General features: G+C 42.3%; 2 protein-coding genes across 2 annotated transcripts in view; both read right to left on the reverse strand.

The window, feature by feature from the left end:
* rorca (RAR-related orphan receptor C a) overlaps positions 1-10,551 on the reverse strand; it is a 30,183-nt gene extending 19,632 nt beyond the window's left edge. Inside the window, exons 1-2 of the mRNA XM_035647856.2 lie at positions 10,383-10,551; positions 10,007-10,104 (exon numbers count right to left, since the gene is read on the reverse strand). The gene's annotated coding sequence lies outside the window, so the exon portion shown is untranslated. The remainder of the gene's footprint in view (positions 1-10,006; positions 10,105-10,382) is intronic.
* Positions 10,552-11,310: 759 nt separating this feature from the next.
* sema6bb (sema domain, transmembrane domain (TM), and cytoplasmic domain, (semaphorin) 6Bb) overlaps positions 11,311-17,765 on the reverse strand; it is a 111,336-nt gene continuing 104,881 nt past the window's right edge. Inside the window, exon 17 of the mRNA XM_035648167.2 lies at positions 11,311-17,272. Coding sequence (XP_035504060.1) covers positions 16,365-17,272 — 908 coding nt within the window. The 3' untranslated portion in view covers positions 11,311-16,364. The remainder of the gene's footprint in view (positions 17,273-17,765) is intronic.

A 17,765-nucleotide genomic window follows, 5' to 3' on the forward strand; every position in this document is an offset into this window, starting at 1 on the left:
GCAGGCGGGATTCAGAATAAACTCTATAGATACTGCTTTCGATGTGCATGTTTACCCAACAAGCATACAATTCTCAGCAGGTAGACCTCAGCTCAACAAAGGCCCTGCAATGTAAGAGTGTGTGCTAAGCTGCTGCGCAGGATAATGAGTAATCCTCAGAGCAAGTACTGCAGTTTTATGTTTAAGTTTGTTTCATCTGAAAAGGGACAATGTGTAGTACACAGTAAACTGTGAGAGGTAGTAAGAGAAAGAGAGAGAGAGAGAGAGAGAGACAAGTTGATTTCCCGACCATCTGAAGATGATACTGAAAGGAGATCTGCTGTTTCCAACGCTTGCTTCCATGACAACAGCCATACAGGGCCCCCAGCTCCATGGCTTGTATGTAATGAATCATCTGACCTGAAGGTCAAATGCACACATACAGATTGTGCACTGTATGGGGGCCCACTTACTGACACAAGCATGTGTTCTCCTCTCGTGCACGATTGGCTGTCAGTGAATGCCTGTTTACCTCCAACAGCGGTACACGTACTTGTTTACATCTAGGGGATTGTTTTTCAACTGAAGGAGGACAGCGTCAGATTGTACGTTTTACCGTCAGACAACACACCGCCACTGATCAACGACCAACACTGATTACTGGTTTCGAGCCACACCTTGAATTTGTGCTCATGTGTGCATGTATATTTGTCTCTGCATGTAAGGCTGTGTCTGTTTGTCAAGCTTTGACACACACACACACACACACACACACACACACACACACACACACACACACACACAGGCATACTTGTATGTATCCATCTGTCGAAAACAAATAAAATGTGTGATCAATTTTCATCCGACATATCCTCTCAAGGAGGAGACTGTATGTATGATGGAGGTCGGTGACACCTTTCCAGAAGGAGCACCAACAATACTCTGACTGTGTTACATTTGAAAATATGTTGGCCTTTGAATATGTAACGGCTGACATGTGATTTGGTTCACGAGATCAAACTGATTAAAAATTTCATGCATACTACATAGATCTTAAAATACGACCAGGTTTCTTGGTCTGTGGCAATCAGACTGTTACTAGTGCTGCTACTGGCCCACCTGGGGCCTCATCATTCTCTTGCACTGTAAACCTCTGTACTACCCTTTTCCAGTTTATGTTATATATGAATGTAATCATACAACTACACTTTTCTTGGATAACTGTATTACAGCGCACTAGGATCAAAAATAAAACGGATAAACCAGACATCCTTGTAAAAGCTCACAACAGATTTGAATTTACATTGCTGCAGGTAATCATCAAATTTTAGACATTTATAAGTCGTTGTTAACATTTCTTTCCTCCCATGGTCAGAACAAAGGCAGCAGGGAAACTGATGAATCTTTTCACAGTGCTCCTTTTGTCTTGATAACGAATCATTCACAAATACATGTCATGTCATTTATCAGCAACTTCTATTTTTGTGTAAATGTGAGTGCATCTGGACATAAGTTTCAGTAATCGTTTTAATAAATTGCATTGTTTACAATCACTTCTAGAAACTTCTCTCTCGGATTCACAGATGCTCTGCATTATTTTGTTTGGTTTCTTTGGTCAGTTAAAAACAGTATTTTCTCTCAGCAGGGGAGACAAGTCTTTGTTTATTCATGTCCCCCATCCCCTCTTTGGGTTTTATTGAGTCATGCGAGGATTGTTTTGAATAATAATCCACTGTGGCGAAACAACGGCCCCCGGTGATGAGAAGTGTGAAGGCACCTCGGGCTCTTTACCTAGTAGACATCAGCCCAGCCTTGTATAGCTGTTTTCTGCATCCGATGTAAATGAGAGCTTACGGAGCTCAGTGATTATAATCACAACATTATAATTCTGTTCATGTTTGTTCGGGCATTAATATTCTCTCTAGACTAAATTAGTTGAACATACACAATAATATTAGCTCCTATTGTGCAACTGCTCTGCTGGAGAGGGATTATTCCAAGGGTTTACAGGATGCCTGGCATCTTTGTGATACTATTTCAACATTTAATTTGAACTCTTTTCCCAAACAGATTTTGGAAGCTCAATTATATGAGTTACTAGTTAATCAGTGAACAATACAGTCGTCGTCTCTAAAGGAGTTGAAGGAGAGATGAAGAAAACATGCCCAGTCAAACTTTACAGGCACAGTCCTGTCGGACTCGAGGACCGCATCTTGCAGGACTGTGCCTGTAGGGCAAAAGACAACAGACCCACTTGCAAATAGGCTGACACATCTTCAAGTAATTGAATTGTACATGGGGTGTTATGGATCATATTTTGACAAAGTTTGATTGAATCTGTATTTTAGGTCTGTTTGACTTTGACAACACAATAAAAACAGAAGTAAGCTGCTGTAGTTTTGCATAAACAATGGAAACTGAGTCCAATGCGCACACACACACACACACACACACACACACACACACACACACACACACACACACACACACACACACACACACACACACACAATGTAATGCACATGCCAATACAAATCAAGTTTTTTGTTTGACTGATTGATCGATTTATTGATTGAATGGAAACAGGAAGTGAAGTGAAAGGTGAGGAAAGGGGCAAGGGGAGGGGAGGGAGGGAGGACAGTATGAGAGCGGGAGAACAGGAAGAAAGGGGGGGACCTATACTTACAGCTCAGGACAGGGAGGAAAATCATTGCACAGTGACCATACACTCCCCACCATCTACATCCTGTACAGATATATATTGTATTCATGCAGCCAACCCAGTTTACAGCTGTGAAGTATTCAACATGCCTTGTAATCGCTGGGAGAATAACCTACAGTCTTTATATCTTTAATGAGAGCGGGTGCTGCGGTGGAGCAGCCCATTGGTCTCCAGATCATTTAAGGCTTAAAGAATTGCCTCATGAGCTTGCGTGTACCTGTCGAATCTGAAGATAATACTCATTATTGTATGAACGATGCCATCCTTCTTGCAACAGCTGTGAATAGAGAATCTTTAAAAAAAACATTCAAAGCTGCATCATTGGATGAACAAAACAAGACACAGCACCATGTCATTTAGAATATATACAGTGCAGTTAACTGTAATAAAAATGGATTGCTGGAGGACTTTAACCATTGATTTATTATTTCCTGCTCGTAACCCCCTCAGTAATTTTCAGAGTCATCTGTGGGAGCTTTAATCTAATCTCAGGCCTAATTCAATATATAGAGAGATTAGACTTGCACTTTATTGTTTTTTCTCATTAGAGCTTTTAAGGTATCTGAGGAAAAGGGACTTTTTTCACTGTGTGAATTTTACGAAAGCCATGAAATACTGTCTGAGCAGTTGTCTGGACCCCCACAACAGCAGCCTGGAGTAGACCTCTGGTGGGACAGGAAGTGAGAATAATGTTGTGAATGTTATCGATAAAGGTGTAATGATTTTGTAGGCTAAATAGTAAAAGCCTCAAGGCCACGTTTGAACCATGTTTGTTACTTTGTTGAATTACTCATTGACTCATTGCAGTGTCTGTCAATTACACTGAATGCTATTTCAAAACAATTGACTGAATTACCTTAAATCGCCTCCTGCTATAAGACATACTGTACATTCGGTGCAGTGTGCTGTGCTGTATAGACTTACTGTCTGGACATGTCGACATAATGTATGGTATAGATACAGAACAGTACAGGCATTACTTCCCTCTCTTAGTGTGTAGGATTTCCCAGCACATAACAAAATATCAGTGAACAATCCCTAATTAGTCTGACCTGATGCAAATTGTGCAAGAAGTTGTGAATAATAGATCACACTTTGTCCCAGCACAGTTCCACTGACCCAGATCAGGGTTTTCTTAATTCGTTAATTCAACACGTCTTATTTTGTCCTTTTTTTGCTGGTTAATTGTCAAAGACAGTCTACATGCACCGAAAAAACGATTCAATTTTACTGTGAAAATAAACTGAATTTCTAAAAGTAGAAAAAAGAGAGAGAGAGGAAAAAAGTGGCTCCACACGTCAGCTTCAGAAATAAGGACACAAACAAGACAACAAAGATATTCCTGTTTTCCCGTCCTGTTTCACAGACAGTGTGATTGTTCCACATCTTGTGATTGGAACGTGTGATCAGTTTTGCAATCTGTAGATAAAAGCAGTAAAGGGATTATGTGCGGTCACAGGCGCTTTAAGTGTTTGACTGTACACACTTAACAGTGTTCATAAATTGAAAAAAAAAATCACTGTTCTTTATCCTTGTTTTCACACTACCGAGAAAAGAAATCCTAAGTATATTTTATTGCTATTATTTATTTTCATACATGAAAGTTAGATGGGAGGATGATTGGCATTTACTATTCTGGTACATAAACACATTATAAATAGAATGTTGGGTAATGCTCAGTTCTTTGACAACCATCACACATAAAGTAAATTATGAAATCCTTGGTTATTAGAGGAGTCTAATATCCCTGAACACAAAGTTCTGGGGAGAAACATCTGTCCACACATGCAAACAAACGCATATAGCTGCTAATCTGTTGTAATGGAGACCGACTGTTCTCTTGCAGTGTGATGGGGGTATGGTTACAGGGAAAAAACTGGGCCCTTTTCAACACGTGAACAAAAACTGCTGAAATTAGGTAATGATTTGGTTACACATCTAATCTGACTAGATGTGCATGAACAGAGGCAATTAGCAAAATTACTTCTGGAGGTAATAAAATAGTCGTGGTTTTAATCAAGGAACATAATCTCTTTAAATGCTGTCAATTGAGCTCTCTGACTACAGCGAGTGGTCTTTAATTAGAAATCTTGTATCTCGTAAATAGCGCCTTCTTTTGAATTTGCAGCCTTCTGATTTTTGAGATTTCGATTATACTGGCAACAATGTCGGTCCTACGGCACAGAATATTTATCATCATTCACAGATCATAATTCATGATTTAGCAGAGTGCTTGGTTGGTTTTACGTGACCTTTCGGGACATTGCAGTATCTGAAACCAGAAAAATAATAATGAGGTTAGAAACAGGTATCGTCTGGGTGTGATGCAGGATGAAGAGAAGCTGTTATGGATCTTTCAGAAGGTAAGTCCCTTTCCATACAGTTTTTCCTCTTCCTGTCTTTTAATTGAGTAGTGAATAGGATGGCGATATGATAATTACATATTGTGTACATTTGGACATGCACACTTTGAAAAACACACACTGAATTAAAGTGCAGAAATAGGTGTAAACCTTTAGTTGACATAAAATGACAAGGTGAAAATTTGTTTTTGGAAATGTCTGCGAATTTATCAAAAATCCAAAACAGAGCTTTAATTCAGTATTTTGTTTGAGTTCCCCACAGACAACGGCAATTATGACTCTGGGTTTTCATGAAACGAGTTGGACACATTTGGACACAGCCAGACTAGTTGTTTTCCCCCTGTTTTCAGTCGTCATGGTGGCTAACTGGACGTCGTGGTACCTTCACATTTATCATACAGACTTGAGAGCATTTCCTAACTACCACTAACTATTAAAACCCAAGTCTGAGCCCTCAAACTGCCCCGAAGAAGTTTCCTCGCTTACAGACATTGTCGTCGACCTCGAGGTTTAAAGCGAAAAAGAAAGAACAAACAGACACAAGGGTCCTTTGCACTGCAGCCCGAGCTGAACGGAGGACTCGCACTGGATCAGTCCCAAAACAACAGGTGCTCCAGAATTGATTTCAGGTGAGAGATGTGGTTGAGTTGACCAGGTCAGAGGCAGAAAGTGCTGTGTGTCAGTCCTGTGGGTCTCACTTTCAGTCTCGCTGTGGTTGGTGGACCGCGGTAAGACAAGGCACAAGATAACGCGTATCACGGCGTACGATCAATAATGGCTCGGAGGAGGCTCGGTTTTCAATTAATCTGACCCTCATTGTGTTACTGCACTTTCAGTACCACAGCTCATCACCGGGACTGACACACTGACACAAATTCATAGTCACAACACGCACACACCCCCCCTCCACGAACCCCTGAGTGATCTGACATGTGATGTGAGGGTGTTTATGCTTTTTGCACGTGTGTGAGGTAGCTGAAGGTAGAGGAGTATCTTTCTTTCTCTCACACACACACACAGACACACACACACACACACACACACACACACACACACACACACACACACACCACACACACACACCACACCACAAACACACACACACACACACACACACACACACACACACACACACACACACACACACACACACACACACACACACACACACACACACACACACACACACACACACAGAATACAATTTCTCAAGCATAATAACTATAAAGTATGGATGCAATACCAACACAGAAACATAGAAAAGGAATTTAATGAAACTTAATTCCTGAAAATATACTGCATGTTGTAAGGGCAGTTGAAAAGAGAAATGCTTTCCGAAAATACACGTTTGTATCAGTTAGATTAGTTTTACATTAAATATAAGTTTCAGGGACCTGGATGTGAGAAGAAATATGTGTTAGCAATAAGTTTTTTAAGAAGAAGAGGAAACAACAAAGCATGAACACCCAGCTTTCACTCAGAGTCTAGTCACGATCAACCACGATGTGCCAATTTAAACCACTTTCACACCTCGACAAAGTGCATCTGCAATACACTGACCCCTGAACCATGTTTCCATGGACACGCCTGGTTGCGTCACCAGTCACGCAGCTGGACAATGGCGGAGGTAATTTTGGCATCATTTAAAACGGGCAAACACCTTTTGTGTGCAGAGGAAAATAAAAAATGGGGACAGTTTACTAGGAAATTGGGAGAGAAATTGAGGCACAAATGAAGATTGCAGGGTACAGAGGGAACCGAAATGGGACAGAAGACCTCACCAATGAAATTGTGCCCCACTTTCACAATAAACTATCTACAAGTTGACTGCCTTTCTGTTCTGAAGCATATAAAAGAGAAAACCCTGAATTCAATCATTAAAAATGTTCTTGCCCTACATACATAGAGGTATAGAGGTTTGGCAAATAATGAGCATGAATGAAAGATAGTAATTTAATTTTGGTCCAATGTTATGAAAGGACACTATATCAGGTCCATTATCTTTTATTCTCAATGGCTACAAAAGTACATTTAAGCCAATTTTGAACAAAATTTGTGATCAAAAAAATATTTTCTTCTCTAAGATTGAGAAAATAATACAATTTTTTTTTGTCACAGCCTCAGCCCTTTTCTTTTGCCCTGCTATACACTAATGATAAAATAGCAGATTAAAGGATAATTGGCCAATTTTGCACCATACTGTATTGTCTGTGGGACTGGAGTCACTGGGGGCATGTTAGTGCCACAGATGCTTTGATATGCAAAACAATCTCTTCTGCCAAAAGCTTATCATCTCGTTCTATTGTCTGGGCCGAACTGCTCTGAATGATCAACCGCAGACGAATTACAGGTGCATTTAGAAGGAAAATGGCTCCATTATCTCATCTCTATCTCCATTACCATCATCGTAAATATCTAATATGTCTGACTGACATAGTTGGGAACACTGCATTATGAGGGTTTTGTAACATTATGGCTGCAGTAACAGACTTTTTTTTTTTATAGTACTGTGTGATATTCAATGGCTGCTAAATTGCTCTTGTTTGATTGAATGGAAAACATTTTTGGGATGCAAAGGAAATTGGGATAGGATTTGTGACGCACCCCTGACTCCTGCACTGCACTTGCAAATAGGCAGAGATTTTCTTTGTTCATACATAGCTGAGTACTGTAGTTCCAATACAGTGGATAAAATGTGCGGTCAGCTGAGGGTAACTACGGAGCTTATCTTACTGCAGTGAACTGAACTGAACTGGCCTTTATACTCAACCCCCCTTGTACCTCTCAATGCAAGGTTGTCAGTTGTTGTCCAGAAAACAATTAAGACAGCAGTCGTTGCAGGAGTTGCTGCAGCTTAACACATTTAGAAATAACAAAATGCTAAGATACTGGACCTTGACACTTTATTTTATTTCCAGATGCACCCATTCTAACCCTCAGAATACCATACATCTAAATTACATTGTAAAAACGACAACAACATCACGACATGATTATGACCTTGTGTGTTGCAGTGTGTGAGAGATTGTGTGTCTGTCCTTTAGCTGGAGGAGCCAGTATAAAGCCCCTCACAGTCAGGCCTGTGCCAGTGGTTCCGTATAGTCGTCAGAGTGACCTCCTGATATACACACCTCAACACATCTACAGACAATATGTCACGGGCTAATGTGTAACACACCGACATGTCTTCAAAAGTCAAACAGCCCCAGCTGGCATGAAGCTCTCAGGTCTTAAAGTCCATGTAGAGACGTTTAATCCTTTTTAATGTAAGCAATAATGAGTCATAAACTCTCTATATGTCCACCTGGGGGCACTACGCTCCCACTCAAACTGCCATATAAGATTTTTATGGACCTGTCTGTTGACTCTCTCTATCTCTCTCTGTCTCATAGAATTTCTCCTATATGGTTCTTATTTCATTATCTCCCTCTCAGTACTTCATTTTCCTCCCCTCATTTCCACATGATTCTCAATTGGTCACTACATTCCAGGCATTTACTTTGAAATATGTAAAATAAAATAAAAGTCATCATAAAAATGTGGAATACAGAATGATTATGAAAGCTGCTTTGAATCGGTCTGATTTGGTTTGATTTGATCTGTCACTAAGTCCAGCTTGGTATAAGGCTGGAAGAGACGGAGGACAAAAAGGGAATAATTAAATTTAGCCTCAGGGATTTGGGAGTTTTTCTTCCCCCAAAGCTTACACTGCAACCTAGTGGTCAAGACTGTTGTTGCAGAGCATCAGCAATATTTTTTTTGTCAGTGGAAAGAAATCATATTCTCTAGCGAGACATATATTTAAGTACTTCTCTAGATGAATGACGACTTTTTTTTTTGTCTGTCAATTTTTTTTGGTCTGATTCATGGGCAGGCTACCACATCGATAGATACAAACCAAATAATAGTTTTTTGTATTATAATTATTAAGTGTCGTAGCTGGGCTTATTGTGTGTGTGTGTGTGTGTGTAGGAGGGTGTCTTTTCGCAATGTACACATGTTTATGCAGACGTTTACATGAACACTAATTAAGCTGAAAGCTGATATCATAACATCATGACCTATGCAGAATTCATTCCACCTTGCTGTTCTGTCTTTACCAGTGTTTTTTCTGCATTAAACCCTATGAAGGCACCGTCACGCTGTGCTTCCCCAAAATCATTTCATATTTCCTCCATTATGTCTTTTGGTCATGGCCACTGTAGTCATTTACAAATGAAACAGCGACATGTTGTGTCACAGGCAGGGTAATCAGTCAGAATCAGCTCTTCAGGGTTCACGAGAGGAGATCAAGATGTAAGTTATAGCTTCATAGTTCTTAGCAATGCTATAGCAGTTATTACACACACGTTTGGTGTGAACGCAGCATTAGTCCTGTTAAATTATACAAAGAAAAAGTCAGAAAAGAATGGAAGAAGTACCTAGCTGGTAAGTATTTGAAAGTATACGCCTTTAAAAGTTAAAGGTATATTAAAAAGCTGGTATTTCTTAATTCAAATATTAAGATGCAAGCTGGCATTAGGTGGAGCTCAGCTGTGGAGCAGGGAGTCAAATTGAGAAGAGTACCCACTGGCACTGTTTCAGCCTCTTCATTAATAAGATTAATCATCATGAGTGTGTGTGTGTGTGTGTGTGGGGGGGGGGGGGGGGGGGGGGGGGATAACAGGGAGATAGATAGATAGATAGATAGATAGATAGATAGTTAGATAGATACATGGATAGATAGATGGATAGAATGCACAGTGTGGGACACAACAGGGAGATAGATAGATAGATAGATAGATAGATAGATAGATAGATAGATAGATAGATAGATAGACAGAACGCAACACAGTTGCCATCCTCCCCTTCCTCCTCCATTGCTATGTCTCTCGTACTCCAGAACAGGAGGGCTTCAGTCCCATAAAACATCAGCGTATGAGAGTCCCTGACGGGTACTTACCCTCCTCCACCACTCAACAGATGTGAAATGGCCTGATTGAATCCCCAGAGAGATGAAGACCTGGATGGAAGACAGAGGTAGAGGCAGTGGAGCCAGGGCTACAGTGAGGAGGGTCAAGAAAAAAAGAGTGCCGTAAATGTCAGTCTTCCCTCTCACTGATTCACACTTAAAAAAGAAGTTTTAAGTGGTCTTGCTCCACCCTAGTGGCAGTTATTGCAACTTATGGCGCAACAGCACCTTCTACTGAGTATTGATGGTACTACACTACAATACCTTCTCACATTTTAGCTGTCGGAGACCGAACCTGTCGTATGCGACAGAAACTGCGTCATGTTATAAAAGTCATCTTAACATCTGATCAGTTTATGCAACTTACGGTTTGTTTTGATGGGAAGCTAACACTGGCACTGTTCCAGGCGGGGCTTCCGTGCAACTGGGCCCTTTCAGAAGATTTGAAGTGTGTCCTGGAACTTCAGTGTCTTTTCGGAGACTTTGTCCAACATTGATCCATGATGATAAATCCAACATTGAATGACTTTGACGATCATTTTAATCCCGTTTAGACGTTAAATGCTACTGTTGTTATTAGCGGACTTCTAGCGTCCATTTTAGATGCAATTGACCAATCAGAGGCTTTATTACAGACTTTCCGGTGGAGTAAAACAAAGATTTGACAGTGGAAAACAGGACCTCTCACTCCTCCTGTTTACTCCTACTCCTACTGCTGACACTCCTCTGTCACTGCAGACAGGAACTGCTTTGCAGAATGGTACAAGTGACTTTTTGGGTTGAAAAATCAAAGGACTTATTTGAAGAAAAATGTAGATAACTTTTGATTTTGCATTAGTATGAATGTTGTGAATTGTTTTCCCTTTAAGCAAAGGCTTCAAAGAACATCTTTCAAGTGGGACAAATCTTCATCATTGTTGTTTGGTGTGTCATTATAATGCATGTCTGTGAGATTCAATTTCCGTTTTGTTTTTTCTTTTGTCTTTATGGTCATATAACTATTTATTAATTCATGTGATATCACTGAAGCATACATATTCTGATAGCCTAGGTCGTCCTGAAAAAAAGATGTATATAACATGACTGTGCATTACAGGGTTGAGGTTTGGCAATCATTATTACACGAGCTGACGCGGCGGAGCAAAAATAGGTAAAATGGCTTAAGGTTCAGAGGGTTACGTCATACAGTAAGTATACTTATGCTTCTCATAATCCTCATCATTAATTAAAAGGTATGCTGATTATTGAAATGCTATAATGAAATTATAAGCAAAGTCAATGAACACACCTCGAGGTCAATGTCTTGAGTGGTTTATTAGAATAAGAAAGTTGACATAGAGCAAAGTCTCCATGCGGAGTGACAGGCAGAGCTCAGGACAACGTGGAGAATGGAGACCAACTGCTGGAGTGTGTTTGTGTATGCATGTTTGTGTCTAATATGTGTGCTTTGAGCAGTTGTCGGAGGGGTGCATGCACATGTTTTGCTTTTTGCGTGACGACAAACAGATTTCTTTGCGGACACAAGCACACACACACTTGCATGTACTGTACAAATTCACACGTCGCTACTTCTGTACACACACAGAGGCTGTGTCGTCATGCAGCTACGGCACTTTAATTACATGTAAGCATCAAGGTTATGTACACGTAGTAGGAACATGTGTTGTCATCGGATGACACTGTGTCCCAAGGTACCCGGGCCGACGGGGGGCCAGCCTCTGGGGAGAACCACAGCATGGTGGGGTCCTTCACAGTAGCAGGAGACCACTCTTCAGGAGAGAAGTCTCTTTTTGAACCTCTGCATGAGTGCATTCACTCCCTCTCTTCATCCTCTTTTTCCTTTCAAACCTTTTAGATTCTGCGTCCAAACAGGACACAACAGCTCAGTGCTGCTCACAGTACTGCTTCATTGTGACTGTCTTATATAATAATAATAATCATGATAGTCATCAGGTTCATCCTTCATTGTTGTCATCAAATCCGGCACACCAGAGAATTGAAATTGAAATCATATACAATAATATCCCGTATAATTTCAAACAAAAATATCTACCAAGGAAACTAACGATAGAAAAAACAAACGTGACTAAAATGATCAGTGCGGACTAAATACATTTACAATTTTACAAAAATGCAAATGTTGATTTTTGTTTTTTGCCATTGTTTGTGCTTTTTCCACTCATATGTTGACTTGAAAGGGAGCAATTTCACGTCACTGCTCCTGACTGTGATGGATGGTGAATTTGATACAAGTTAGCCTCAGTTTCTGGACTCTTTCTAGAGCACGGACAGTACAGTGGAGCACTGCAGGGCAAGATGGCAGTTATAGGCTGGGGGGCATCGCATCACTGGGCCACACAGAGTAAACAACCCCGACACACAAAGGCATGGTCTCTTCAGACACAACCACAACCTGATGAATAACAACGTACACATAAAGACTGGGTCATGAGGGTTGGGTGGGAATTTCATGTGTGTGTGTGTGTCAATATGTGAAAATGAGAAATAAAGAGGAATAATGTGTTTGTGTGTTTGCAGAAGCAGAGACAAAAAAGAACCTCCAGACAAAATAATCTACCAAGAAAGGCTTGGACAATGTCTTAAAAAAAAAGCGATGTGAAATAAAGCCAGTCTTTGTGAGTGACTTTGATTTCTGCTCCTGTCACCAACTCATCAAATTAACCAGCCAACCTTTAAAAGTGATAAACAGGATGTAAGGAAAAGATATTATTTGTGTTAATGTGTGGCAGAAAGATAGTGTGAGTCTGTTAACAATAAAAGGGCAAAGCAGAAGAAGGGACAAAGAGCAGCTGTTGTTAGTGGAGCTCAGATGACGTGAAGTATGTAAAGGAGACGGAGGAGGATGGCTTTAATAAACAGACTGACCTACCTGAGGTTACATCTGAATTCTTAAGCTGCCCCATAATGTCGAACTTAGGTAATCAAATCATGCAGTCAGAAATACATCATCATGTACAGTACCTTTCCTAGAACCAGTCAGTGTCGGGCGAGTTCAAGCGTGAGCTTTATTTCTGGTCTTAATTCAATTGCATCCCGTATTTGGTTAAAGGGCCCAACAAAGTTGTTGGGTATGCATGCATGCATGCATGTGTGTGTGTGTGTGGCTGGTGGTTAGTGGAGGGCTAAAGAGCTGGTTGAGCGTGCACCTCCCTCTCAGGGCTGATGTGTCTGTAGTAATCTTCTCAGGGGCTCATCAGGCCATTAGAGGGCCGGGAATGTACTTTGCCTAATCAAGCATGTTTAGTGAAACACCGTAGGAGATGCATTGCGAGGACACGGCTGGCTGGGCACACTTGCCGAGACAGAGAGGCCTCACACACACACACACACGCACACACACACACACACACACACACACACACACACACACACACACACACACACACACACACAGGCCATGTTGGAGTTGGGAGACAGGGAGAGAGATAAAGAGCGGCAGAGATGAAGGGCTGGGCTGGTGGAAGGCCCAGTATCCTCAATACTAATGACCTGTTTCAGGGTGGGATGTGTAAAGAATACACTATAGCACACTAGTAATGTGGAGAGGCGGTAATGCAGTAACATCATGTTCGCATGCCTGACCTCCTCATCTGTCCTTGCCTTCATAAATCTCTTACACTGGCTTGTCTCATGCGCCCCCTCAGACTCTTGGCTTGTCTGTTTTTTTAAGGTTCTGCATATCAATTACCTGGTCAGAGTTAGTCAAATTCACTTTGTCTTTGATTAACATCTCATGTTTGTCAATATACAATGTGTTTCTGCCTTAGTATTTAAACATTTCAGATGATACCCAGTCTTAGTATTTTTTACAGGAAACATAAAATAACATATTTTTTGTCCACTTGGGGGCAGCGAATACAAGCTGTGAAGACACTATGGTGCTAATGAGTTAGCATACAGCTGCTTATTTACATATTGAGAAGATGTCGAGTAATAATATGATTCATTTGGAGTCACATGTCCAGAATTCGCTCTTCTTTTAGCTCCAATTTTGGTCCCTACCATCGTCATGTTCCACTATGTTCACTAGCTAGTCGCTAACTCTGACTGTCTGTTGTTTGCTGCTAGGTAGGTAACATTGATCTGGTACTGTTGAAAACAGCTGCCTGCTGATACTGGACACGACACGGATGAGGTCAAAAAACCTGGACAATGTGCAACAAAACTTTAAATATTAAGCAACACAGACTTGCATTAAACAGAAAGCAGTGTTTGGTGGAAAATGTGTAAGTTCTCAACATATTTGTGATTATTGTATGAAAAACTGAAAACTAAAAAAAAACAACTGACAACATCAGCCCTATTTTTTTTAAATCTGATTTTTTATTATGAGAGTATCTACCATCTGACCCCAAATCCCCTCAACTAAGCACGGGCCCAGCATCTGCATCTTATCTGCACTTCTTTGTGATGTGTATAATGGTTTAAATATATTGTATAACGTTCACCGATCCCAGGCTCTGATACCGTTATCACAGATTTGTGAATGTAAAGAGAAGGGCTGCCACGCAACATAAAGGACTCAACAGAGAAAAGAAGAAAGGTGAGAATGAGAATAAAATTGATCAAAGCAGGGGTTTTTTGCACTCAATATGAGCAACACATTCATGGATACAAGCCCTAAGAGACACACGCACACACAAGCTGACACACAAAAACACCACTGTGGTTGAACTAAAACTATCTCTAGATCTACATCTGAATCAAGAACGGATGAGGACAGACAAAAACAGAAAAACATCAAAAGATAACGTGTTGAAAGAGTAACTCCACACCCGAGTATACCCATGCCCATCTGTTTTCCTTATCCCGCTTTTGTTGGGAAACACACTGAAAGACAGAAAGGGATAGAGCCACAAGGGATGACCATTGTGACCGTTAGCAGTGCCCCAAGCCTGGCCTCGGCCCCTGCTTCAGCCCTCAAGTCCTCCCTGTCCTGGCAACTGGGTGAAGCATTAAGAGATGCCTGGTTCTGTTTGGTACATCTCGCTTGACGGATGGAGCTGCTGTCCTCTTCATTGATATTCTGCTTGGCTGTGGTTCTGGGCTTGGTCCCTGACTCTTAACGGCTATTTGTTGCCGCAGTCTCCTCGTGCTTACGGGGCACAAAGAGGTTCAGTGTCGGGCAGAAGAGGCTGAATGTAGGTCCCGAGCGGCCGGGCCTCAGAGCCTCAGTCAGACAGCCAGACAGCCACAGCTCACATTCCCCCTTTTCAAATGGGCTGTGGAGCCCAGGGAGGCCTCGGGTCAGGTCACACAGACCCTGGCATACTGAGAGGGAGCGAGGGAGAGAAGAATGGAGGGGAGATACTGTTCCTTTACCCAGCACTCTGCTCGTCCTGATGTGTCTAAGCTTTGAGTTGAGAAAACAATATTATAAAAAAATATCAAATTAAGTTGGCTTTATCTTCGTCCTTTTATGATTCTTGCTTATTATTGCTCTCTTTCACTTCTTCATGGCTCTGTCCAGTGCTGCCTCTGAGGTACTGGGGATCACAAAAATTACACTGGGAGTCTCAACCCTTCAGGAGCAACTGGTCATCTACCCACATCTCTGATTGGTAAACACATAGAGAGACACATAATAAAGTCCATCTATCTCTCTGTGAATGTTTACAGAAACTCCAGTATATATATTCTTCACAGTTAAGACAGCACACTGGTTGGAGTTGTTGCGACCACACACACACACATTCACACAGTCAGACACACACTGCATGATCCACTGAGAGTCACTGCCCTCTGGCACGGCTACAACAGTTTTTGTCTCATTCGAAATCCAAAGTAAAGCACATTGCTGTCTGCTGGATGCCAGTGGCACTCACACACAAAATAAGCAGAAACTTAATTTCACACTTAAAGAAGATCCATGGTGTCAAAACAGTGAACAAAATGGTGGAGGGAGACCTTTCATATGTGGCGCTACAAGCGAAATTGTCATTTATTTTTCTCTCCAAATTGTCTTGTTTTAGAAGATTCCCCTTCGTTTGCACCCCTCCCTGTACCTTTCTGTTTGTCCTGTGGTGTCAAAGTCACACCCTCTGGGTTGTACCACTAACAGGGTAGAGGGGTGCACCTCAGATTAAGAGCAGAGGACCAGAGATGTTAGGGGAGTGTTCTCCTCTTTATGCAACTCTGTTTCTGTTCTCTCTGTCTCTGTCTACAGTCAGCTGAATGACGTCATTGAACATTGAATGACAGTGCGAGAGGACAGACAGGTAAAGGTTGGACTGGGACAGTGAGTCTGAGGGGTTGACTTATTCCAGTTTAGTGTCGGAGGGAATGAGTGTTCAGAGAGAGCTTGGTGCCAGGGCTCACACACTTGACCTCACTGGCCACTGGGGGTGCGCTCTCCCATGTTCTTCCCTAGAAGGTGGCTGAAGTCTGCCAGTTCTCCCAGCCCTCGCGGCCCATGCATGTCGGGCCTGATGAGGCCCTGGCGCTGTGCGTGATAGGGCGCGCCATTGTTGCTGTTGTAGTTGAGCACCTCATGACTCCAACGAGGCTCCCCATAGTCCATGTGGGGAGTGGGAGCGGAAACCACCCTCCGTCGGTCGGGGGAGTCCTGTGGTGTGGCGGGGTAGATGTATTCTCCCGCTGAGTTCCTCAGGGTGCCGCTTGGACGGCTGCCACCATGCTCCCCTCTCTGGGTGGCTAGGATCAGGTAGCGCTGGCGCTCTGTGTGCAGGGGCAGCACAACTTCCCCGGGATCATCTATCCGGACCATCCCTCCACCCCCCCCACCTCCATGCAGGTACTTGGAGCTCAGGTAGATGACAGAGTTATTGGGGCAGGGAGTCCCCACAGCAGTGAGGAAGGTCTGGCTCTGGTCCCAGTCAGTGTCCGGGAGGCGCATCGTCCGTTTCTGCTGCAATGGGGTCTGCTCTGGGGTCGGCAGCAATCCTGGGTCCATCTCTCCTTTAGGCCAGCCGTTGGGCATGATGAAGGGGTTGTCTGCCTGCGAACGCCTCCTCTCGCCGCCACTGGTTCTTGTTACACTCATTACTGAGCCGCTGCGGCCCTGCCCAAGCATGCTCTGCTCTTTGTCGCTTTTGCGACGCGCGCCATTGGCTCCAGAGCTACGGGAGTGGCGGTGGCGGTGACTCATGATCCAGCAGACAGTGAGGCCAGAGAGGACGGCTCCGGTTGCGAAGGCTGAAACAGCAGACACCACCAATAGGTTTACAGACACAAGGCCGTCAGGCTCTTCAATGAAACTCTCTTGGAGCAGCATTCCTACAAAGAGAGAGATAAAATCACACACAAAAAGAAGGCCATCAGTCAACTGGCAGAACCATCTAAACAGCATCAGTATTTCCTGTATTAAACGTGGGATTTCACAAATGGCAAGACAGAATGGCCTACTTTCTCTTTCCACTCTGTGGGTGGGAATGGTTGTATGCTTTCCAGCCAAGGTAGCTCCGGCTAATTGCCTTCATTAAATAAAGTGGGTGGTGATTTTAATAGCTGTAATAACTGTCTTCCTGATTGAGAATAGCTCTCAACCTTAACATGTTCCACAACATTAGTTTTATGAGGGTGAGGTGCCAAGTCTGGCAACAATTCTTAGTTATAACTGAAAGTTTTCAAACCATGACAATCTGTTATACTTCCAATCCTCAAACCAATCCTTTTGGTCTTAGTCTTCCAGAATGAACATAAGGATGGACCTAAGTCACCGTGATATTGAATTAACAACATGATATGGACTCTCTGAGATAAGTGTTCA

Source organism: Scophthalmus maximus, chromosome 13 (assembly GCF_022379125.1).
Source record: "Scophthalmus maximus strain ysfricsl-2021 chromosome 13, ASM2237912v1, whole genome shotgun sequence".
Taxonomy (NCBI): domain Eukaryota; kingdom Metazoa; phylum Chordata; class Actinopteri; order Pleuronectiformes; family Scophthalmidae; genus Scophthalmus; species Scophthalmus maximus.